The sequence below is a fragment of the Anopheles funestus genome, chromosome 3RL, assembly GCF_943734845.2.
Source record: "Anopheles funestus chromosome 3RL, idAnoFuneDA-416_04, whole genome shotgun sequence".
Lineage (NCBI taxonomy): Eukaryota > Metazoa > Arthropoda > Insecta > Diptera > Culicidae > Anopheles > Anopheles funestus.
Window position 1 is genome coordinate 8,530,782 of NC_064599.1, and position 23,970 is coordinate 8,554,751.

General features: G+C 43.5%; 6 protein-coding genes across 13 annotated transcripts in view; all 6 read right to left on the reverse strand.

Moving 5' to 3' along the window:
* LOC125770639 (high affinity cAMP-specific and IBMX-insensitive 3',5'-cyclic phosphodiesterase 8) overlaps nt 1–13,132 on the reverse strand; it is a 125,878-nt gene extending 112,746 nt beyond the window's left edge. For 3 of the 8 annotated variants that reach the window (XM_049440518.1, XM_049440516.1, XM_049440517.1), the window contains exon 1: nt 12,960–13,125. The gene's annotated coding sequence lies outside the window, so the exon portion shown is untranslated. Of the gene's footprint in view, nt 1–8,771; nt 9,474–12,774; nt 12,930–12,959 lie in introns of those variants that run through there. The other 5 variants (XM_049440507.1, XM_049440508.1, XM_049440514.1 and 2 more) reach the window with 5 other exon arrangements.
* Nucleotides 13,133–15,098: 1,966 nt separating this feature from the next.
* On the reverse strand, nt 15,099–16,538 carry LOC125770708 (collagenase-like). The gene has a single exon (XM_049440646.1). It carries the CDS (start codon nt 16,347–16,349, stop codon nt 15,522–15,524), a length of 828 nt encoding a protein of 275 aa, XP_049296603.1. The 5' UTR covers nt 16,350–16,538; the 3' UTR covers nt 15,099–15,521.
* A 115-nt stretch (nt 16,539–16,653) lies between these two features.
* LOC125770646 (protein lethal(2)denticleless) lies at nt 16,654–20,039 on the reverse strand. The gene is made up of 2 exons (XM_049440545.1): nt 19,771–20,039; nt 16,654–19,679 (listed from the first exon to the last, which is right to left on the reverse strand). Exons 1-2 carry the CDS (start codon nt 19,811–19,813, stop codon nt 17,341–17,343), a joined length of 2,382 nt encoding a protein of 793 aa, XP_049296502.1. The 5' UTR covers nt 19,814–20,039; the 3' UTR covers nt 16,654–17,340.
* A 272-nt stretch (nt 20,040–20,311) lies between these two features.
* On the reverse strand, nt 20,312–21,273 carry LOC125770701 (L-seryl-tRNA(Sec) kinase). Its single transcript, XM_049440633.1, has one exon. The coding sequence runs from the start codon at nt 21,271–21,273 to the stop codon at nt 20,386–20,388; it is 888 nt and encodes a 295-aa protein (XP_049296590.1). The 3' UTR covers nt 20,312–20,385.
* A 76-nt stretch (nt 21,274–21,349) lies between these two features.
* LOC125770739 (mitochondrial import inner membrane translocase subunit Tim10B) lies at nt 21,350–21,870 on the reverse strand. Its single transcript, XM_049440695.1, has 2 exons — nt 21,748–21,870; nt 21,350–21,688 (listed from the first exon to the last, which is right to left on the reverse strand). The coding sequence occupies exons 1-2, from the start codon at nt 21,766–21,768 to the stop codon at nt 21,350–21,352; spliced, it is 360 nt and encodes a 119-aa protein (XP_049296652.1). The 5' UTR covers nt 21,769–21,870.
* Nucleotides 21,871–22,013: 143 nt separating this feature from the next.
* Nucleotides 22,014–23,970, reverse strand: LOC125770663 (lethal(2)neighbour of tid protein 2). Its single transcript, XM_049440565.1, has 2 exons — nt 23,610–23,970; nt 22,014–23,545 (listed from the first exon to the last, which is right to left on the reverse strand). The coding sequence occupies exons 1-2, from the start codon at nt 23,893–23,895 to the stop codon at nt 22,257–22,259; spliced, it is 1,575 nt and encodes a 524-aa protein (XP_049296522.1). The 5' UTR covers nt 23,896–23,970; the 3' UTR covers nt 22,014–22,256.

Consider the following 23,970-nt stretch of genomic DNA (forward strand, 5'->3'; position numbering starts at 1 on the left):
CGAATAAAACACGATTTGTGGAGTATAAGGAGTTAGTGAACATCAAGGATTCGGAGAAACAACGGGGTAGGGAGATGCAGAAACCAAAACCCAGACGATATCAATTGGTACTTCAGGTCAAGTGTGATGTGCTTTCGGGGTTTTCCAAAGTAATGCACATCATTCCACTCAAGAATGTCCCGACATTCCCAAGACAATCTAGACGACGATGTCTTGGGACTATATCCAATGTCTTGCTTGTACTCTTGTGCTGCACATGACAGTGTTTGAGGCGTCCTCAAAAGAAGGAAACTTAAGACCACCAGCTTTTGGGAAATGATTTGTTGCAAGAACTTCAACATGGGGACATACTCTTTTCTTGGGCTCAATTTTCTTAGGCAAATCGCGAAATTTTCAAGCATGTTGTGCTATTTTGAGGAGTTTCGTCGTCCATAACTGGAATTATTCACTTCCCAATGTTTGGCGCTACTATAGCTAACGAGATTCACACTTGAAAAACGCGCCTTCCAAACATCGCCTTCGGAATAAAGGCTTTTACTTGCAGGAGCTCATTGAAAAATATATGTACATCGACACTGACACGTTACGCTAGGTTGACTGAAGAAATTCTCCACTTCGTGGCTAAATCCATCCACCCCCAAAAAACCAACCCATCCCATCATCCCAGAGATATTGATCACCTTGTGCCCGTTGTACCAGGCACCATTCAAGGGTAATATAATATGGCCAAAAGTGTCGTACGGTAAGGTGTACGATAGTATAATGCCAGACAGCTCAAGGTTGCTCCGTGACACGCGTGTACCAAGAATACGTACAGTGTTGTGCGTGGTACACCTCGTGGAAAAAAGGGGTTTGTTATTTTTATCCTTCACTTTTCTTCATTTTCTTGGAAAATTTCTCTTGGAATCGTGGAAGTAACAACGTTTTTGAGGTGGAGAAAGAAGGGCTTCCCTTATACAAACTCCGATCTAATCAAGCTATTCATACATATACATCTTTTTGTTCGCCTTCCTTCACCACAAATGAACTTAATTTTCCCGCACTGTGACCTCTATCGGCTTCCCTTCGTGTACACCAGTTCGAGCGAATTTCCCAACCTCCGGGATTATTATCTACGGCGATTGGACTATGTATATAGGGGAGGGTCTTGTGTTGTACGTGTGTTAGTGATTGATCGTTGATAGTATGCCAACTGACAGCAACACGTGGATCAGTGTATTACAGTGGGACGAGTATCCGTTAGCAAAAACCGATAAAAAAGGGCACCATTGTTAAGATGCAGTGTATTCTACCTCATGGGGAGAAGGATGCTTTTCATCTCATCTGTTTTTGCATATTAACATGGCGTCGGATTAGAATATAGAGTCTCTGACTGTTTAACAAAAGGATGTGTATTTTCTTATCCCGAAAAAATACAAGAATAATAGATAAAAAAAATTCCAAACAATCTAAGGTCTTTCAACTTTTCAGCTTTTCCAAAAACTTTTCCATCCAATAAAAAACATTAACACAAACTGTCACCCAAAACGGAAACAAAAATGACCTTCCAAAAGAAAAAACCCCAAACGATCCATAAACGTTAAGGGCTTTCGATGTTCAAACCCCAAGCGGTTCTCCATTGCGATCAGCACTTCCTCGACTGGCTGGGTGTTTGTGGTTTGCTGGCGGAAATGTTTCGAAACATAAAAAATGCCCCTTTTTGGATGTTCCCTCCCTCCCAGTGAGTTAAGCTACCCGGTAAGCAGAACGATAACTATTTATCACGCTACGAAATACTTGACTGGAAGTATTTTCGACTAATCGATAAAAATCGAGCACATTTTGTTTTTGGGTAGATAGATTTGCCTGTCTGGTCGGACACCATGGCGTATTAGTTTTTTTTTTTTGCATTCTAATAGCGAAAGGCAAAAGTCTATCGAAGGGCTCGTTCATTTGTTTTACCCCGAAAAGGAAAGTAAAAAGTTCAAGCTTCTATAAATTGCCACTAAAATGCTGATGTTTCCTTAACACGGCACGAAAAGGAACATTCCGGGAAACGAAACAAAACTGTCAAATATATTGAATTTATGTAATGAAGCATTCAGTTCGATCTGGAACAAACATAATGGAGGAAATTCAATTTTCTTTTTAAACAAAAACAATTGAAAGAAAAACGCGCAACATAAGTACAAACAAAAAGAAAAATTCCAATCAAATTCTGATGTTTAACATTCGGAAAACAAGCTTTAATCACCTTTAAGGTGAAATCTAGCGGGAATTAGTTTTGTCAATAAACGATTCCTGTAGGCAATGGGTTCGTTTGGACGCTTCTGGACACGCATCCAGATCTGCTTTAATCAACACAAAAAACCAACGGAAGTTCGATTTTTCCCACTAGACAAGAAATAAACATCGCCAACGAACGATGAAACGTAATTTTGGCACACACACACCCACACACACCACATCCCGTGCACAGATTTTTCTTCCATCACGATCTTTAGCCGGATCTATCAGCCTGTCAGCCATGCGAACGAACAAGCTAATTAGACATTTCATCCGACTCGTAACCGACGAACTCGGCTTTTTGTACAAACCACCAGCCGCCTCCATCGGTTCGCAACGGGCGAAAGACAACCGCAAATGACGCATCGTTCGGACAGGCAGACGAGACTGTTCGCTGTGCCGCCATGGGTTGAGGACGGATTGGCCTACTTTCAGGTCGAGTAAATCATCGATGTGGCCATTCGTTCGTTTTGCGTCCCAAAGCTCATTTGCTTGGTTTGCATCGGTTTGCACCACTCGGAAACGATAAGGACGTGGCTAAAGCTTTTTCCCATATATTTGTGTTTCAAGCTATGATTGTCACCTCATTAAGAGACAAGTTGTCCAGTGTGTGGTGTGCAACACGATATTATTGATTCTGAGGTGAATATTTTTATAATGCAAAAAGGACGTTTTTTTCAACAATAAATTCAAATACTTCATTTTATTTTATTAAATTAACAGCCAATTAATTTAATTAAACGTTTGCTAAATGAATTCATAAGATTTTACGGAACCCAAAAACTGTTGTGTTTCGTACAAGATAGTCCCCAAAGGAATAGATAAAGGATCGCAAGCAACAACACACCATTTACAGCATATTATCGCATTATTAATAAAAGTGAACATAACCCCACAGTACGCTTCTCTAAGCAACGTGACCATGTAGCGACAAAAAACGGTTTCTTTATCCCAAAACCATGTTCATACTCATGTAGTCCCATTCCGCCCACCGTCTATTACCCACAATAATACCGGATATCGTTTTACTACCACTTTACACCAAAATGGCGTCTCCAGGTCTATCCTTCGGCCGATCTACGGGAACACTCCAAAATTATGGGAGTTGTGTTTTCTAGTGTTTCTCCATTGTAAAACCGCTTCTCGCTTGTTAAGCGGCTAATTATGACCGCACTAATGGCCAAACACGAGTACACACACACCGAGGCTAAGAAAACACACGACTCTTCTCGTGCGCGCTTGGCAAAGTTCAAGAGCACACTATCCGTGCTAGGATGTGTGTTTGCCCGACAATATTGCTATTTCTGTGGGAAGCTACATGGTCAAAGGATGTGTAGTGTCTCACAGCATACCCTAAGCACACATCACACGCGCGCGGCAGGATTGTAGCAAGGGGTTAGGAAATATATAAATATGGCTTTGTTTCAACCATTACCATTTCCCGGTTGGTTGCCCCGAGTTGTTATGCTTCGTGGGAAATGAAATATACTGTCGATTTAATGCTGTAGTGAAGCGTGTTTGAAATTTGCTGCAAAGATTGTTGATCAAGAGGGATCATTATGCAAAGAAATTTGAGTGAATAAACTTGTTTAATAATGTCGCTCTTAAATTATGGATGTGGAAATGATAAAGACGCCTAAAGTTATGCAGTCTACGTAACCAAAAGGTTTATTAGAGCAATTATAATTTACACTAAAGCGGCGAAGAATATAAGAAATGATAAGGACGCCAATCTACATACCAAAAAGGCTTATTAGAGCAATTATAATTTACACTAAAGTAGAGGAGAATATAAGAAATGATAAAAAGGCGCCTAAATTTATGCAATCTACGTAACAAAAATGTCTATTAGAGCAATTATAATTTACACTAAACCAGTGAATTGATCATTCTCTCGCAGTAGAAGAAACCTAATTTTTCTTGCTTGTCATAATTTTCCGCTCTAAAAATATGCAAACACAACCAATAGGAAAGGTGACCCCCGGTAGCATTCCTTCGGCGTTTTAGCATCTTGTAGTTCTTTCCTTGTGCTCGAATCATCCACCGCAAGCGTATACTAGCGGCAAAACCGTTTAAGATTTAGATGAACGATTGCTTTTCGTGCAAATCGGTAACGAAGTGTGTGAAACATTATTATTTTTCTTGTTGCCTAGTCTCTATAACGTTACAAACCAACCGAAACACGTATCTGACGTTTCGCTAAACCATCCTAAGCCGTTCAAAACGCTGATTCTGATGTCAATGGTCTTGTATTTCGTCTAACGCGAAAACCTTGTAATTTTCCTACCACACTCGGTATGTGACTTTAACAGAAGGCGGTGTAACAACGTAAAAAAACGAAATAGCAAAGTCCTCTACCCCGCAAAAAAACGGAACCACTTGTGCGACAGAATGGTGTAGTGTTCAAGAAAATATCACACCATGTTGAGGGATGCAAAGCAAGACGCAAACGGTACTCCACTTTGGACCCCGAAAATACGCCCACAAACACGATCGACGGCGTTTCTTTTTTCTTGCTGCGTGTGCGGAGTCAGGTTCGGAAACGCATGTCGGACAAAATATACGCTTGACAGTGACAATTCCTCTCCGGAAACAACAGGCAAAACAGCAGCTTGTGGAATGTCACAAAAATCGTCAAATTTGTGCTTTGAGTCGCGAATGTGTTGACGACGAGAATCATGTCGTGTATTCGTTTGCGTTGGTTCGTTGCTACCTCTACCCGTTTAATATAGCCAGATGTTTTATGTTACATTTATCAGATTCAAAATTTTATTACCCGTGGGGCAAAAAGTCGCTTGAAAATGCGACACTTGCTTCAAGGAGGTGAAAGAAAATTCCTCCCATAACAAAAGCCGAAATCATGTGATGATAATTAAATTATTGTTTTACTTTTAGTGTTTAATGTTTGTGGTACAAAATTACGGTAAACAACTGACAACGATAGAACATTTTCCTAAGCACATTAAAACACACCCTTTGTTTTTGGGGGATGAAATTCCCACAAAAAATCCTATTTTCAATCAGCGTTTTTGAAAGTTCCCAACATCGAATTTCTGTCAACGTTTCCCGCGGGATTTTCGATCGATAAAATCAATTACCTCGTATTACACCGGTATGTAATAAGATAAAAAGTAACGAGAAGAAATCGAACCATGATATCAACCATGTGGGGGGTGTGGATGCACCCATGAAAGAACATGAGAACCGAAGGAAACAAAACGCTTCCGGGGATGTAAAACATTTTCCCCCAACCAAAGGTATCCTCGCGGGCACTCAGTTCAGTGTGGCTCGTGTTTAAATTCGGTGAAAAACCTCGACAAAATTCAGCAACCATTTCGGTATGCACGTTACTAGCTGTTTTTGTTCTGTTTTTTTGCCTCTCGCCACCCAAAATTTTCCTCTTGCATGGGATGTGTTTAGAAGAAAAAAAAGAACCCCACTGTTTATGACCACGGCACGTTACTGTGCGTTACGGAGTACTACAAATACAACAGCCCGAATACGCACGCGAAAAAAAACAGAACAAACTAAATAAAATTGTTTGTTTTGAAAAATTACCGTTTCGAGGTAATCGATCGTAAACGTTGAATGTGAAACGGGTACGGAGAAGAAAAAAGGTGCCCATTTGCACAGGTGTTTCGTTCCACAGGTATGGTTTGAACATTTCTTTTAAGTGAATTATGCAAAGAAAATACACACTTCGATGGGAAAACTGCTCGAGCTGAGGGTTGTAAAATCAAATAATAAATTCATTTTTATAAACTCCTAATCTACTTCTAATTATAATCTAAATATATAAAATTTTCACAAAATGTTTAAAATGATCTTTCTTATCAGGAATCCTAACACCTCTAAAAAAATATTCCCCCTAAAAAAAAAGCTCTCCCCCAGCTCACGTTGCAAAATATACAGGTAATAAAATCGTTCACATCGAAATGGTGGAAAATTGGCTTGCAGCACTGTTGTATCTTCTCTCTCATCCATCCACCAAAAACGCCAAAAACGCGGAACAACGCGATATCGCTCAATTTGCATACGCACATAGAGTACCGGGCTCGTTGTGTTTTATGTTCATGTTTCAGCTAACCGAGTGAACCGAGTTCGGTAACGTCCACAAAATAAAACTTCCCACCTTCCCAGACTCACATACGCTTTAGTCAAAAGCCCCAAAAACAAAAAAAAAGAGTTGCTGTCGTTTTCATTTAAGGTTTTGTGTAGTTTTTCCTCCTCTTTTCCCCTTTTTGCGCGATATCAAAACTGTTGACTTGCAAGGCATTTAACAGCACAATTGACTACAATGTTCCGTTTGAAAATGGAACGACTAAAAGTTGGGAAGGAAAATCATCCACTCAATACTATTTGAGGGAACTTGTAAGGGACGAAGGGAATGGAACCTCCTTCTTCCACCCGACTGGAACATTTTGGGTAAGGAACACAATTTCGCTCGTTGTTGTTGATAACACACCGGTAAAGTAATGCATTCTACTCGGCGAGAAATGCTACACTAGCTATTACAACTTCCACCGATAGGAACCGAAACGTTTTGTTGAGTTTTTCTCTCTTTTTTTGTACATTTCATCTTCTTTAAAGCGATCCCATTATGTACCACAATCGACAAGCCAGTTCTATTGAAGAACCTTCCCGCAACGAAAAAAAAGGGCAAGTAAGGGATCGATCGGTTAAAAGCTGTTTCGAATTGACTCGTCAAACATTGGTTGATTGAGCAAACGAACCCACATCTCTGTTTGTTTGCTCGGTTTACTTCGTACCACCATTCAGCCAGTAGGGATTTGTTAAGTAAATAATGTGTTTTTTACCATAAAGGTAAAATACAAACATGGAAAAAGAAGGAACGAAAACATGAAAATTTAATCACAATTCATGTGATGCTATAAAAGAGGTGGGGAAGGTTTATATCAAGTTTCATGCTAATTAATTACAAATCCGGCGTGGCTTCTCAGAAATCAATCGAGATCTTGTTGTTTTAAGAATCCTTCACATAATCTACCTTTCCCTGGGGGGGTGCCAGAGAGGGGGAGAGAGAGGGGAGGTGTTCCCCTGTACCGGAACATTTTACCAACCCTTACATTTCGCAACCCCATTCTTACTACTTAAGCCACCCTTTCCACCACTTTTACCTGGCGGCGTTTTGCTGCCATTTTTCTCCGAAACCACAACCACACACTGTGAGTTTGCTGAACCCTGACAAGCTTCCACAAATCTTTCCGTCACACTAGCCCGAAGGGATCATGGATCCGTTTCGCTTCCATCCCACCGTAAACCGATCGGGGTTTTTCCGATCCTTCGTTACTGCAAGGCCTGCGGGTTCCTCCTGTCGAGGTTCTTTTTTTCGTCCTCCCAAGAACCGAACCGCGCGGGGCATTTAGTGCACAAAAAACAAAACTTTTGTTTGCTAAAAAGGAGCAGCAAAAGTACTTCTACCCTCTAAAGATGAAATACATTCGCAGAATTTGAAGTAGTGTGTGTTTGTGTTGGAAGGAACAATAAAAGAAAATCTTTACAAATGAAATAAAAATAATACACACACGTGGAAAACATACTAAAAACAGAAATGCTGGAAAAACCTCAAATCTCTATGGGGTAAAACATAACCCCTGAGGGAAAAAAGGTTTTTGGTGTACTACGTGTACAGCTTTCTCGGAAAGCATAAATTTAGTAACAAGATTTTAATATTAAAAAAAACACGATAATTTACATATGTATATTGATAAGCAAAATATTAAAAATGGAATTATTAATCAGGGAAAGATTTGTGTAATCAAATCATAGTAAAATCTTCATACGGGAATCATGAATCGACTCTCAAAAGAATCATGAAGAATCAGTTACTGTAAAAATCATGCGATGAATCATGAATCTATGGTGATTCAAGCATCTTGAATCTTCCCTGATTCTTTATAATAAAAATTCAGAGTTACTCACTCCGATGAAAGATTCATTCAGCTTCATGAATCCGAATCAGAGTCATTCAATAGGTTTAAGATAAATTCCAATCCAAGAATTCGAAGAGTCATTCGCAATGAATCTTCAGTGAAGAGTCATTTAAATCATGAGCCGACTCCCAAAATATTAACCATGTTTCATAAATTCAAATGAATCTTCATTTCCTCATGAGGAGGTCTCCAAAAGTGCTTACCGGGGATAGAGGGGCAACCACATAAATCATTGGGCTGTCTTGAAACTCAAAGGATTCATAATTCAATGAGGATTCATGAATCTTCAGAATAGAGATTCAGAGTCATTCATTCATTTCAAAGATTCGTTCAGATTCATGAATCTGAATCTGACTCACCCAACACTAAAACAGACCTAAAATGGCGGGGGGAGAAAAAGAAGCACCCAGCCCCAAATATGTCACTGGTATGCGTTGTATCACACGTTGATGCCTTCGATGCGCTTACGGCGATTACACCTGACGTCGCCTCCTGCCCCGAAAGCCCAATGCGTCTATGCAACCCCAACTTAAGAGAGTTCAATACACTTACCCTTGATGCATTCCAGCACAACGCCAAAGGTGCCAAACACTTCACCCGCTCCACATTCGTCGACTGTTAACCGCTCGAACCGATCCACGGCTGATGTAATTCCTTTCTCGCCAGTTGTGGAATGTGATCGAAATGTGGCGCACACGTTTGAAAAGACGAGAACAATTATTTGCCCACCAAACCCTCAACGCGGTCACTGGGCAATCTTGGGGTGGGCTGTAGCAGCGATGTTCTAGCTGTCTTTCGTCTAAGCAGAACGCACGTGTATTGCATAGCACAGCGATGAAAAAATAGACTCCATTATCTAGGTCAGGTCCGTAATAGGAAGGCCCATTACAGGCAAATAACCCTTTAGAAGGAAACCCACAAACACGCATACATCGAAAACGTTGGTTGCGAAAAGTGTTCCTGGTCCTATTTTTCTAGTGCTTCACACGCGCCCATTTTGCACCAAAAAAGGGGGGTTAGTTTTTTTTTATTATACCAGTTCTAAACTGCTCGACTCACACTCAAAACTGCTCGAAAAAAAAAACTTCTTTTTTTTCTCACTCGTTCTCTTTCAAAAGATGAGAGCAACTAAACCGCACGATAGTGTACTGCACGGCACAGCACGTTCACGTTGTACCTTTTCCATGTCGTTGGAACGTTTCGTTAGATCGTTGTTTACCGTTTCCATCACACGCGGGGAGAGAATGGTGAAAATAGGAAAAAATAACACACACTCCCCCACACACACACAGACACAAAAAACGGTTGGGTGGAAAATTACGGAAAAAGGGGGGTGTAAAAGAACCTCACTCCCACCCCACCCACTGGGAGAACAAACCGGGGTCGTGTGCACGCTTCCGAAACCATGAGAAAAGGGCGCAACAACGCCACACGGGTAACGCGCGTTACGTTTGCGATCTTGCGACACAGCTTTTGTCGCAGACCACCAACCGGTGGCTGTTTTCGGATATGGACATGGGTTGCGTGCCTCTCTATGTGTGTGTGTGTGTGTGAGAATGGTGCGAAAATGTGGTGTAATTAGTAAACAAACCGTAAACTCTGGCTACTGGCCCGCCGGAAACATGGGGATAAAATGAATGACTGCAAAAGATGAGATGCTGCCGGTAACCCAACATGTATCATGGAAAAGAAAAACGAACCTTCATTTTTTTGTATTTTTTTTTACTACAAACACCCCGGCGGAGGGGGATGAAAGATGGGGTTGTTTTGCTGTACCGGTTTTTTTTGCTGACGATTTAAATACCACGCTGTATATTAGATTACACAAGCCAAGAATGATCTTTCAGGGGGGATTTTGTTGGTCTTATTACTAACAATTCTTTTATATTAATATATGAAATTAGTTCACTATTCTACTACACTCTCCAGGGCTTATTATCAAGTGACATATTGAATATTTGGGATTTAAAAATCGAAATAAGACACAAAAACATATATATGATTACAATGACATGTTTCGCTGTTAGTAGCACCTTCTTTCCAACAGTTTTTTTTCCTCCTCCAAAAACTTCATCATTCGCTCAACCTGATCGACCAAAGCGACGCTCTAACTGGGATTGATTAGGTGCGATAATGTGTGACACAGTAAACAGCAGCCGCGGCTAAGCAGCAGCTTCGACACCGGCCACCGGCCACAACACCGAAAAGTAGCAAAGTGGAAACTAACAACAAAAACCTGCAAAACAAACGCACACGCATCCAGCACACCCCCGGGTTCGGGGGACTGGTATGTGGCTGTGTGTATATATATTTTCGGCTGTGGATACCGTCTGCTTCCGATAAGAACGCGTACGACCAGAGGGGGGGGCTTTTCTTACGAGCAACAGGCTTCCACTATCAACTAAAGGCGCCCTCGAATCTCGTCCGAAATTCGTCAGTTGAAACTCGTGCGAAAGAGACGAGAACGGGACGAAAATCAGGGGAGTAGAAGAAGGTTTGAAGAAAGAGTTCTTATCCGCAAAATTTACAAGCTCACGCCTGCTACAGACGGAACGTGCGTCACTGATAGCCTTGCTTTTTTTTCCTACCACCCCCTCTATATGTATTGTAACAAACGCCGTACACCGCCACCACGATCGATGTGAGGTTTAAAAATGGGTATTTAAAATTTGTAAAAGAAAAAAAAAACCACAAGCACCCTTCCATCGTTGGAACTCGTGGGTGAAATATTTGGTTCACTGTTTTTTTTTTCTTCATGCAAATCGCCTTCCCTTCTTACAATGTTTTGTGAGAAGCACGATCGGAGCGAATCCAGCAGCGATCGTTCCGAGCAACGGAGATAACAGCAAAATACGCAAAAAAAAAGAAACAAAACACGCACAAGTGCTGCACACAGAGATCACATGGTACACGGGTACGGTGTGCGGGAGCGTGATAAGATGAATCTCACTCACGTTCGCATCGCGCGCACACACCACCGTGAGACCGATCACCGTGGTTTCGCTGTGTTCATCATAATCATTATCGAGCCCGCGCCACTAGTTAAATGGGCTCCCCCCTTCTCACACACACGCGCGCGCGAACGGGGGCCACCTCAACACGCTCAATCAAACACCGCGATGCGTCGTAGCCGTCGTCGTGCCGGTCGATTTGATACACTCGTGCAGCATTAAAACTGACGTTTGCTGATCTTTGACATTTGCAGCACAAACTATCGAAACAAGCGTTATCATATCTCGTACGTTATATCGGAGAGCTCGATACGGGGTTCTTGAAGGATTGCGTACCAAATCCCATTTGCTAATGCTGCCCATTTTAAAACCGAATAGAGGACAATGCTTTTTGGTAGACAAAAAAATTTCCCATTCTCGATTGTTGTCCAAGCGCACGATCAGTAATGGTGGAGCATAATCACAAAAAAAAACACACACACATAGACGCAACGACAAAAGGCATCTTTTTTTGTGCCATTCTTTGCTCATCACAACCAGCGCCAATTGTAATTTCTGTAATTCATGTTCTATTTCGCAAATACACACACACACACACCGGGACACAAAAAACGATGACAAAAAGCTACTTTAGAACGTCACGCTTGTCACGATGGGCGGAAAAGGAAGAAGGAAGGGCATCTCTGGATGCAATTGAAGTACAAAAGCGGAAAAGTATCCTTACGTTGCCTTCATCCCCCGGTTTTATAGCGATTCTCACCGTGAAGCGGTTCTTTATTCGAAGCGCCCTTTCCGAAGTGGCGAACCCTGAGTAGAACGTAGAAATAATGGGGTGGAACAGTAGAACCCACCCGTACCCATCGATCCCCACTGTGGGAAAGGAACATGTGGCGTCCCTTTTGTTCGATGGCGAATCTGGGTTTGCGGCGTGATGAGCAGTGAGATGAGCAGCGGTGTGTGTGAGAACATTAGCATTATCGACGTACCTTCACGAGAAGGAGTTAGAGAAAGGTAGTGAACCCTCCCAGCGGTATCACTGCTGTATCACTCATCACTCATCATCATCACCATCTTCCTTGCAACGAGCCGAACGCTTCAACATCCGAAAGCACTCGATCGAAACAAGATCATTTGTTTAGCGAGAGATCGTTAACCGTGTGTGCGATTTGGTTTCGCTAGTGGAAGGTGTGCGAGAAGCGAGGCAATGAGAGATTATGCGAAGGTGTGAGTTTTAGTCCCGTTCGATTTTGTGCCGATTACCTCACACGCTTGTAATTAACAAAGGAAGGAAGGAAAGGAAAAAAAAGCGGACTCTAAGCAAAATCTTTTGTTGCGTTGGATGCAAAAGAGGAACACGGGATTCTGTTCTTCCAGCATGCGTTTCACTTCACTTCACATCGTTTCATCTCTTCATAACATACAGACACACACACACACACGCTCGTCATCAACAGGGGGCCCTAACGTCACGGTTATGGTCACCGGTCCACCCGGTAATCAGCACTTGGCAAAGGCGTAAGTGTAAACGTAACCGCGAAGGTGCGAAAACCTCAGCCCCGGCAGCAATTCTACACGGCGGTTTTTCTTTCTTTTCTTTTCTTTACCTTAACAAAAACACACACACAAAAAATTGACCAAGAAACACAATCACACCGCAGTACGTGATAAGCCCGGACCCAAGGGGGAAGGAAGCAAGAAGACACCGCTCTTGGAGCCTTTAGAAGCGAATCACGAAAACACCTCACGACGTCACGACCACGTTTTTTTTCCGCCACGCGTTTATTCTTACTTTCGATAGTTTGAAGCGGAGAAAACCTTTTTGGTATAAAAAGTGCGTGATATCCGCGAATTCGATACACGCGCACACACACTCACAGGCGCACGTGCACACAGAATCATGCACGCGGACGAGCACACACGACCGCTCAATCGAAGCAACGCGAGAATACTGACTTCGCGGCAAGGTGAATTCGCACAAAAAAACCCCCCCGATCAAACTCAAAAGCCCGCTTTGAGGGGTTCGTCCCGACACACCGATCAACCGACCGACCGCTCGCGACGGAACACATTGGGGGCCATCGGGTTCCTTTCGATGCGTGTTACTACTACTAGAGTACGGTGGGGCAAATGTACGCCCTTGGTGGATACTACACCAACCACAAAGGATATTAATTTCATTTTATACAGAACAACAGCATCTGTTTTTCTTTTGCAAAAAGATCTATTCTTTTTCCCTTTACAAAATTATGACTTCAACTGATTGCCTAAGATGTGGTACGATAAACGTTATTTATCGCAATTTGGCTCCATCTTACTCTACTGCTCTTTCTGGTCGCCCCTGCGTAGTACCCACATAGCTCCCTCACGTTGTTACTTAGTCCTATACTGCTCGATATCGGTCACTCACGCGCTCGTACGTCAGATGACGAAGGTGAACCGCACGCGCGCGTGTGTTGCGTGAGAGTTTCCATTCTCCGCAGTGAGCTGCCGATGGGTACGTGAAACCGAGCGGTACGTGAGCTAATTAGCTCACTGCGGCGCTGTAGTGTAGATGAACAACATTAGGACCATCATGGCTTTCGGGTTTAAGTGATTGACTTTTCCACGTCCGTACGTCAGTAAACGATTGTGGTGGAATGTGTGTTCAGAGCATGTTTGAAATCCTCCTTTTTTAGTTCTTATTTTTTATGATTTTCAGGGCATCTTTCAGTTACATTTTTTTTAATTAGAAATGTAAAGAAACACTTTAATCATTTGAATTATATTTCCTTATACGCTGAGTTAATTATCAAGAAACTGCATTGAGTCAATTAAAGACCAAAGCGGAACAAATTGACTTCCCTGCAGAGCGTGCTTGAAAATAAAACAATCCATAATGCAACGTCCATTTCAAATGATTCGCTTCCACTTTGTATCGAAGTGCAGTGATATGCCTTTTCCGTGCAATATATTAAAAAAAACACACAAGCAACTTCCCCACAAACCACACACGACCTGAGCTGAAGTCACATAAAGTAAGCTAAACTAACAGTGCCAGTAATAAAAATAGCCAACACACCTGAGTCACATGTATTTGTGTTGGTATTTTATGAAGGCAATCAGCAAGAAATGTACGAGAGCCGGCCCCATCGTATTAGTAGACGGTGAACTTTACCGTAATGCGAGATGACCATGGTGTATGGCGAGCTGATGAGAAGGGTAAAGAGCAAGCGAACGGATAGTTTGTGCGGGTGCTACACTAAGAATAAATAGAACAGCCGAGGGATTTCGATGAGGAACGGAGCAGAAAAACGGATCCATCCGAAACCAACCTGTGGCATGTGTGCATGATTATACACCGCGTTCGGGTTTTTGGTCACGTCGTCATCTGGTGTGCCGTACTGCTCATATGGTGGCGGTATCTCTCTCTCTCTCTCTCTGGCCCCGCCACAAGATCAACAGGCGTCACTCAAAACGTGCAAAATGGTACCGAGTGGAAACTGCGACAGATGAACTTTTCTCACAGCTGGTCGAAACCCGTGAGAAATCGTGTGCTGCGATTGCAACCACGAGAGCAAATGGTCACATCTGTTGAATGCCATCCATCGTGAGCAGGATGATGCGCAAGCGTTACAATTTTCCCAACCGCGATTCTCATTCAATAGTTTGTGCTGGCAGAAGAAATGGAACAAAACGCTCGATCAAGTGAATATATGTGAGCAGCAATCTCACGAAGACGCCTGTTGCATTTGCAACAGGATCGGACAAAAACTACCGAAACATTCCGAACGGAACTCTTTGTTTTTTTTTAAACGAAACCTAAGAAGAAAATACAAACACTAGCGCAAACCATATCTTTCGTTTGTTTGGTGTTTTCTATCTTTGAATTCATTAAACGGTGAACCGCTGAGCTGACATTCATTCACTCTCATCTCACGCTCGTTTGTTGTTGCTTACAGCAAAATCGTTCTTCTTCTTCCAACTCATCACTCTCATGATCCCCTTTGAATATGGAGGCGCCCGGTGTTTTACGATGTGGAACGCATGGTGCTTTACGGGCGCGCCACGATTAAATGCACACGTGCTGCGTTTTGTTTATAGGCGGCTGTACGTATTTGCTTTTATTAGATGATTTGATACTTTTCAACATTCGCTATGGCCAGTGTTTATTTAGAGTGCTTAAATCGATCAGGTGAATGTGTTTACACTGCTCTCTTCTGCTTTGCTTAACCGTCTTCATCATTTTATTTGAGAATGTTGGTGCTGAGAATGGTATCATTAATTTACTGTGTTCACAATCATGATGTGTTGGGAATCCATTTTTTTGTATAAAATTAAATTGTTTATAGATTTTAAGATTTGGATCCACTTTTTACTTCGCTTGAGACATTACTTCCTTCACCCACGAGGCATGATTGCGCATCTCCTGTAATGCACCAGGATTACCAGAGTTGCAGGCAAACTTCTGTCCGAAGCTGGTCAAACCGAGCAGCACGTATTCGTGCAACCGTTTCTCCTTCAGCACCAGTGGACTTCCGACGTCACTGACACAGTTTCGCTCGTGCGTCGCTTCCTGAGCACAAAACCGTCCCGTATCGGGAGTGATAAAATTGAACTCCTCCTGACACACGTCCAACTCCAACACTACCAGCCGCATGTACTGCAGCCCATCAGCTGCAGTTTCCGTACCGTAGTTCATCAATCCAAATCCGCTCGTGACAACTTCCTGTCCGACGTACTGATCTTCATCCGTTTCCGGCAGACGAGCAGGTCGTACCCAGGGCGGCAGTCTTACCGTCTCGTCGGTAAATCGAACCACTGCTACATCATTCACAAACGTTTCCGTATCGTACCCTTCACGTACGGTGTACTCCACAGCGTTGAACACGTACCGGAACTGATCGTCTTCATCCGCCAGCAAACAGTTCGAGCCGAGATGTACCTGGACGGAACTGCTACCAGCAACGCACTGTGCCACGGTAACTACGTGTCGTTCATCAACCAGGGCTCCACTGCAGTGACGCGTTTCCTCCTCACCGAAGCTTACCACCAGCAGAGCGTGGTGTGGAAACTGGCCGGCATAGGCAGGTCTGCCATTAGCGGTTACGTTCGCATTTTCCGTTGGATTACATCGGAGCGCGACTGTTTCACTAGCGGATAGGACACATCCCAGCAGGAACAGTAACAGAGCAGACTTCATCGCGCTAATCGGTACGTTTGACTGTGAACGATTGAACGTTTTGCGGGAGTAATAACACAAGTCTTTTATAATACGTGAAGTGAAGTGTATACCACTTTCGCCTTCTAATGAATTGATTCACGATAGACAGACATCAAAAGCTGTAGAGCACTTCAGGATGGTATGACACCGTACGGTCGAGTGGTCTGTTACGTTTTGTGTTGATTACTTTAATTATAATTGTTACCATGGTCTGCCAGAAACATGGAAGCCGTTTTAGATTTAAATTACTACTACATACGGGTGGAAATGAGCAAACAACGTATTTTTGTCAAATGCATGGTGATAATTTTATTGTTTGATGGTCTCAAGCAGTTCATACGAACCTCAATTCCATCATGATCCTCACACAGTATGAGTTCAATCATCCGCTAATCCAGTCTACACCTATCACATCAGTTCTACATATATTGTTCTTCAAAACGCATGGCATTTTTCTTATCGTAATCGCGCTAAATGTCCTCACCGGTACCGTACCAAAAGCAACAAAAAAAAAACATTTCATTTACTTCCTAACCTACGCGCGATAGAAGTGTGGCTTTATATTGTCCATAAGCAAAAACACAAGGTATAAAAGTAGTTTGAAATCTATTGTGCATAATGTAAAATGCTGAATCGTATGTCATGAATCTTAAGTGGTATATAAGTGAACAGTTTGAGTGGTATTTTGGTTGGAAATACGGAGGCATTTAACGATCTTTCTCTCTCTAGCTCGTAGCTTATTATCCGCTTTATGTACATTTTATCTGGTACGATACTATTTTTATAATGGCTAAAATCAAGGAGGTATTGAATTACTTTCCACTTCGACACCGGAAGTGTGCAGGTGGTATAACGAATGCTTAATCTAAGGTCAGCCATTTCCAATGAGAAGGCCACGAATATTAATACAGCATCATCGGTGCTTCAAGCGACACGATAGTGACTTCATTGTTAGTTAGTGCTTTTCTGCTCAGCTAGACGCTTGGGCATTTGTTCGGCTGGTAGGTGTTGTTACCGTTAGGAACCGTCTGATAGAAGTAGATTCCGACGAAACCGATGGTAGTCCTCGCATTCCGTGTAATGAATATCGTCGGCTTCTTGGCGTTGTTCTTGCAACGGCCCGATGACCTGTATCGTCTCCACTCTCGTGCGGACTCCCATTACTCCAAGCCCATGAGGAGCGTCTTCGCGGTGTTGTCGGTGTTTCGGTACTGCTTGTGAGCGAATTATGTTCCTGAGCGTGATGATTACCGTCCCCACCCGCTCCCTCGTCGCACGATTTCAACTGCTGAAGTCGTGGCGAAAGAAGCTGTGATGCTGCTGCGGAGGCTTTCTCCAGCGCCGCACTATAACTGTTTTCGATGCCTTTGGCTATCTGTAGCTGTTTCTGCTTTCGTATCTTTGTCAACCAATCGATATGGTCCTTTAACTTACGCTTTACGGCACCACAACCGGCCTGGCCGGAACCTTCACCGATCGTGGCACCACCGGAGAAGGACGATCGGTTACCACTTTCGCTACCACCGGATGCAGCGAGCACGTTCACTAGATGTGGTGCCTCCCCGTCCAGTACAAAGTTGGGCAGGATTAGGTTTAGCGTTGGTGATGCGCATCGTTGCGCCAGTGATTGGTCCGGTGAGCGTACGTTTAGATCAGCGGTGGCTAGCGGAGATTTACAGGGTGATAAACCAACGGTCAGCTCGTCGGACGCTTCCAGAATCACATTAAGACTACGCGAGGTGGAGGAACTGGATGCAATTTCAAGAGCCTTAAAGCTGTACGATGATTTCGAGTTTGCTGGGCTGAACAACCGACGGCCACGACCCTCCTCGCGATACGGTCGTTTTGCTGGCAGACAGTGTTGACCGTCCGTTTCCGCTAGCTCGGAGAAACTTCGCTTTGCCGCCCGTTCGGAAGCGGTCGCACCGGCACTGAGCGTACTCGCCCACATCTTCAGGCCGGCACCGGATGCTTTCGGAGTACGGTTTAAATCTTCCTGCGTGCTCGGTGTCGTTTCGTTACGCTGCATAAGCCCCCGCACGGATCTTGGCGTGTATTCGAGCGATTTCAAACGAAGCTTTTCTGCATGATCCGAACGATAGGAATCACAATACTGTGCCGTACCGCGTAGCTGCTGCATTTCATCCGAATCCATCTCGTCGGGTCCGATCCGCCACACCTTATGACGCGCATCGTCACTGCAGGTCACTATGCGCACGTCACGATCACTCTGCATCCAGGCTACACTGGTCACTTCCGCCGAGTGGCCCGACAGTTTCAACAGTGGATTCGGATTGTCCACGTTCCAGATATAGCAACGTTCGTCACTCGAGCCACTGATCAGATACTGGCCGTCCGAGCTAAGTGCAGCTTTAACGTAGAACGTTCCGTTCTGAAACCCACCGTACCGCTGCACCGGTTTTCTATCGTACGAGGATATATTGTAGCAGTAGATGTGATTGTCCATACAGTTCACGTACAATCGGTGCCGCCTTTCGTCAATGACGAGATTGGTAAAGCCCTTGAGCGTCGTAGTGCCGGCGTACGAAAAGCTATACTTTGGCATCGGTTCCCTCTGGTGGGTGGTGTAATGGCGCCTTGTATCCCACACCTTCACCACACCATCACCTGCACCACACGATATCAATGTATTACCGTCCTGGAAGGCTAACCCGGTAATGCTGCTACTACACCCTTGTGCTGGAATCTTTGGCGTTTGGCGCGTTCGCTTCCGGTGCGACGCTGGCGTGCCCGGTCCACCGGCATGTCCACTGTAGATGCAATTATCCATCCGTGGTGTCATATTCAACCCAACCTGTGCCCGAATGTCCCAGATCAGTATGGCACCGTCCCTGCCACCCGTGGCGAAAACTGCCGAATCGTCGCGCCGAAATGCTACCGTCTTTACCGATCGCGTGTGACCGCGAAAGGTTTGCGTGCTGACCATATCGGATTCTGCCAGCACCCACAGTTTCGCCGTATGATCTCCCGAAGCCGTCACCAGCTTCATTTCACCCGGCATCCATTCGATGTCAAACACTGCATTGAAGTGGCACTGTACTCCTTCTAGTGCTTCTTCACCGCCCGGTGCCTTGTTTATGAAGTTCGTATCATGCAGCGCTATCTTGCCATCCTCATTTGCAATCGCCAGAATGTGTTCCATTCCACTGCACTTGGAAAACTTGGCTGCCAGAATCGGTGGCGAGGGGTTGTAATCCGCCGTGAATGCGGATGGCGTAATACCTTTCCAACTGTCCCCTTCCTGGACGAGCAGCCGACATAAGGGAGCATCGTACTGGCAGGAGAAACCTACGCAGCGAACAGCAACATCAATGAGGATCATTTTGCAATGTACGGGGTACAGGAATGTTCATGAAAATCCTACTGCGTCAATACTTACCGCTGCCCGACTCGCGGTTTCGTAAATTCAACACTGAATTCATAGATCACTGTTTGTGGCCGCACTGCTTTATAGCAAGATCGTTGAAACCATGCGCACTTCTGCTAAGCTATGGGACAAATTTGGGAGAAGTGATTTCCCGCTCAATGTTCGCTGTTATCTTCCACATCGCAACCAGAAACGCGCGAAAGAAAAGCGCACAAGCAGATCTAGGAAAAGCGCGTAAATATTTTGACTCGAGCTGTCAAAATACCAAGCGACGCTGTGCTGTCAAACTCAAACAAGCGTTGAAATTCAAAACAACGAACAGTTATTCACAACCAAATTTCATCTTCCACCGTAATTTGGTTCTAAAATCGAATGGGGATAAAAATTTACTTAACTGGCGGTTACTTTCATACAACAATATCGCTCATATGGATAAACTTTTGAATAAATGGTATTGCTTGTCTTTTCATACACCGCGCGACGACACCCTGTGTTGCTCGTGCACGGTTAATCGAGAGAGACTGTTCACGTTTATTTGAAATGATCATTCATGTTTAATATATTGGAAACCAATTTGCTTCATAATGTTTATTGAAATGGTAGAACTTAGTGGAAACTGCAACATATTTAGAATAGCTCCTCAACAGCACTATTCATCAACTCCTCTGTTACATTTAGTTCGCTTTTCCGGATTTGCTCCAATATACGCCTTTTCCTTTCTTGCAATATCTTAGCGAAGAATTGGAGTTCTTGCTTCGACATACTATCTTTCGCTTCGACCATTTTCTTTGATATAAGTTTCCGTAAAATAATGTCTGTCTTATGAACCTCCGATTGCTCCATGGGTTCTGCTACCGTCTTCGGTACTGCAGAATGTTCTTGTGGGTGTTCCAAGCAATATTCTATTTGCCCAACAACACGATCGTACTCGACATTTTCCTGAACTGTAATAACATCTTCCTCACGTTGATAAAGCTTCCCGTTCGGTTTCTCTAACCGCATCCACATCTGATTAATAATTTGCTCATCGATGGGTTGAGGTCGCTCTCGATTTCTTTGGATTGCAGTGGAAAGAGCAGTGTCGAAATAAGTTTCTAAATAGCCGATGGCAAGTTTGCTAGCAATCTTTTGCCATTCCCGTCGCATGCTTCTGTAATAATTATTATCGTCGATAAGAAGCACAACATCTGAAATCATAGCGTTTGACGAAATGTGCAACTCATTTTCAAATTGTTTACTCCAACGTGCTACAACTTCGTTTAGCTTTGATTGGTCGTTCTCTTTGAAGCTCAGTATAATCATTTCCACGTACGATAGAAGCTTCTGTCGATACACCTTGTACAAGCCTTTTACATCTCGAAACTTGTCGTAATTAACATCGATCTTAATGTACGAATCATAGCACACATGCACCACTTCGAACTGGCGGCGAGGTAATGCAACAATTTGTTGGCAGTATGTAGTTTTTCCTGAGCCTGGAATGCCCACCAAAACATTCAAACATATTCTAGGCATTTCAAACGTTCAACTAAATTACAACTCACATAAAACTAATTCACTAACAAATTATCACCGCGCAACCTATTCCTTATCATGCCACGGTTGGTTCCGCAGAATTAGAAACACCAGTCATTTCAGGTGTACTTTGAAGTGCTGCTTGTTGCTGTTCCTGCTGTTGTTGCTGCTGCTGTGCTTCGGCCATCATTTTCGCCTGCTGTGCCTCCACCTCCGCCATCCTTCGCTGATTTATATCTGACTGCACACCAACATAAACCTTCAGCAATCGCTGGTTTACGTTGGTAAACTTAAGAACACAATTGTCGGCACAGGATACTTCCTCGCGCGTCAGATCACGGCCGTACAAGTTGTCCACGCATGCATTGAAACACATGTCGGTGATTTTGTTGTAAAGCTGCAGAAAATCTTTGATCTAAAACACAAACAGGATATGAGTAGAAAGGAAGGAATAGCTGAAATAATTTAACTTACATTTCGCAGTTCGTAATCCATCCTGTTGCCTGTGCTATTTACAATTTTTCTATTTGTTTACATGTTATTTAATCGCGAACACATGCGTTTGACAGTTCATCATCGATCAATACGAGCATTTCGAGCAGAATTGGACAGTAAAAGAGCTCGAAAAATAATCTCGTTTTTTCGGAGGTTTTTGAAACAGAACTAGCAATTATTCGTTATCGCAATGTTGCGATACATTTGAAAGCATAAGTTATGTTTTTTCAGACGTGGTGATTCAGTTTTTCTATGTGAAAAAGTTTTGTCTTTATTGCTCGAATTAAATTACTTAAAGAACTCATAAATAACGAACTTTTATAAAACACAAGATTGTCAAGCCACTCTCACACATTCTACAGCAAGTACTGCTTTAACTATACACATCACACAACACATAAAAATGCAAACTGAACGTTAGCTCACTTAAGGCACGATTGATACGGATAGTTCAAATGGTTCCATACGGTTGCACGCGGAACTTTATTTTACTCCGTTTTACTAAACTGCGCAAGATCCGGAATTCGACGGAACATCTTCCTTCCGATTCCGACTAGCAATATCAAATGGCACGTATGGAGAACGAGACTGCTCAGTACTGTGCTTGGGTAAGTGTTCCAGCAAAATTCCAACAGCAAAAGTAGCAGAAATTTCAAACTATTAGTATACTCGGTGTACCAGGTGAGGTACGGTAAACTATGAAAATACCATACGTAGAACTGGTAGTGCAAACTGCGAGCACACACTATACCAATAAAGTTTGACAAAAAGATTGGAAGCAGGGCGAGTTGGGTGGATCGATCGAAATGAATCGAAAATTTGTTCGTTGCTGAATTAGCTGCTGCTTTGTCCGCTTCCTCGGCAGCACGTTCAACCTTTTGTTGTTGTTGCTGCTGCTGCTGCTTGCCAGACATCTTCTTAATGCCTTTTTCGAAAGACTTCAAAAACATTTCTTGATCCTCTGTTAGTTTCTCTTCCTTCTTGTTTTCTTTCGAGGCTGGCAGTGCCTGATTTTGAGATTTCTTGGCCTTCTTCTGCTTTTCCTTTTCAGCACGATTTTGTGCCTCTATCTGAGGCATGAGCATAATTTCCAAATGGCGCAAGCGGCAATAGTTTTGGAAGTATTTGTAGCATGGTGAGGCGAACACCACCAATAACGTAAGATGTAGTCCTAGCAGTGCGAGATGGAACATTTTACTCTCAAACATCTCCTGCTCCAAGAATCGATAGTTCACCGTCCACTTGTGCTCAAACACACGGCCAAGATCGAAGCTTCCCTTGAGGTACTGCCAGGGATGGGTAAGAAGGAAGGGTGCCCCTAGGATAAGCTGTATCATTCCGCACACCGTCAGTTGGAGCCCCGTTTTCAACCATCCCAGATTGGTTATGTACAGCAGCAGAATTGCCGGAGCGAAGAGTAGTATGTTCATTTTTACCGAAACGCCCAAACTTAGCATCACACTTCCGAGTGTCCAACGACCATCGATGAATGCATTCAGTGCTGCATACAGAAACAAGATCGCAATCGGATCATTGAACAACCGCAGTACGTAGATGGAGTGAATCCGGTAGGAGGTGAAAATCGTAATGACCATCACATATGGTGGTATCTTACGACTTTTGCAGTAAAGTCGCAGCACTAACACGAGCTGCAGCAGATAGATGCCAATAAACACGTACTGTGCCAAGCGAATGTTGGTGCCGTGCGATGTGAGGAAGTACAGTGCACTGTAGATGTAGACAAATCCGGCAGGGTAAACTAGCGGACCGGTATCACCTGGCCAGAGGTAGGAAATCATTATAACTATGAGCAGAATGATGTGCTTCACCATTCTACTTACCTCGTAACAACGAATAATCGGTTGTTCCATTGAGAAAACCCTCACATTCCTGCATGTAAGCTTTCCAGTCGATCTCGGTGTACCGCACATTTTGCACAACGAACACGTTTAGCACCAACTCAGCGGCCAAAATTAGTATCGAGATCAAGGGTAACCGGGCGGGATCGAAGATTAGCGATTTGGCAAACGTTATGCTAATGTACTCCTTACGAATTTTAGAGAACAGACTTTGATTTTCCTTCCTATTTAACACCGCTTTGGGTGAGTTGGCTGGAATTTTCCCCATCGTTCCAGGATTGTGTTGAATGTTTTGATTTTGCGTGTTCTCAATACGTCAGCCGGTTTGTCACAATGGTCGGTC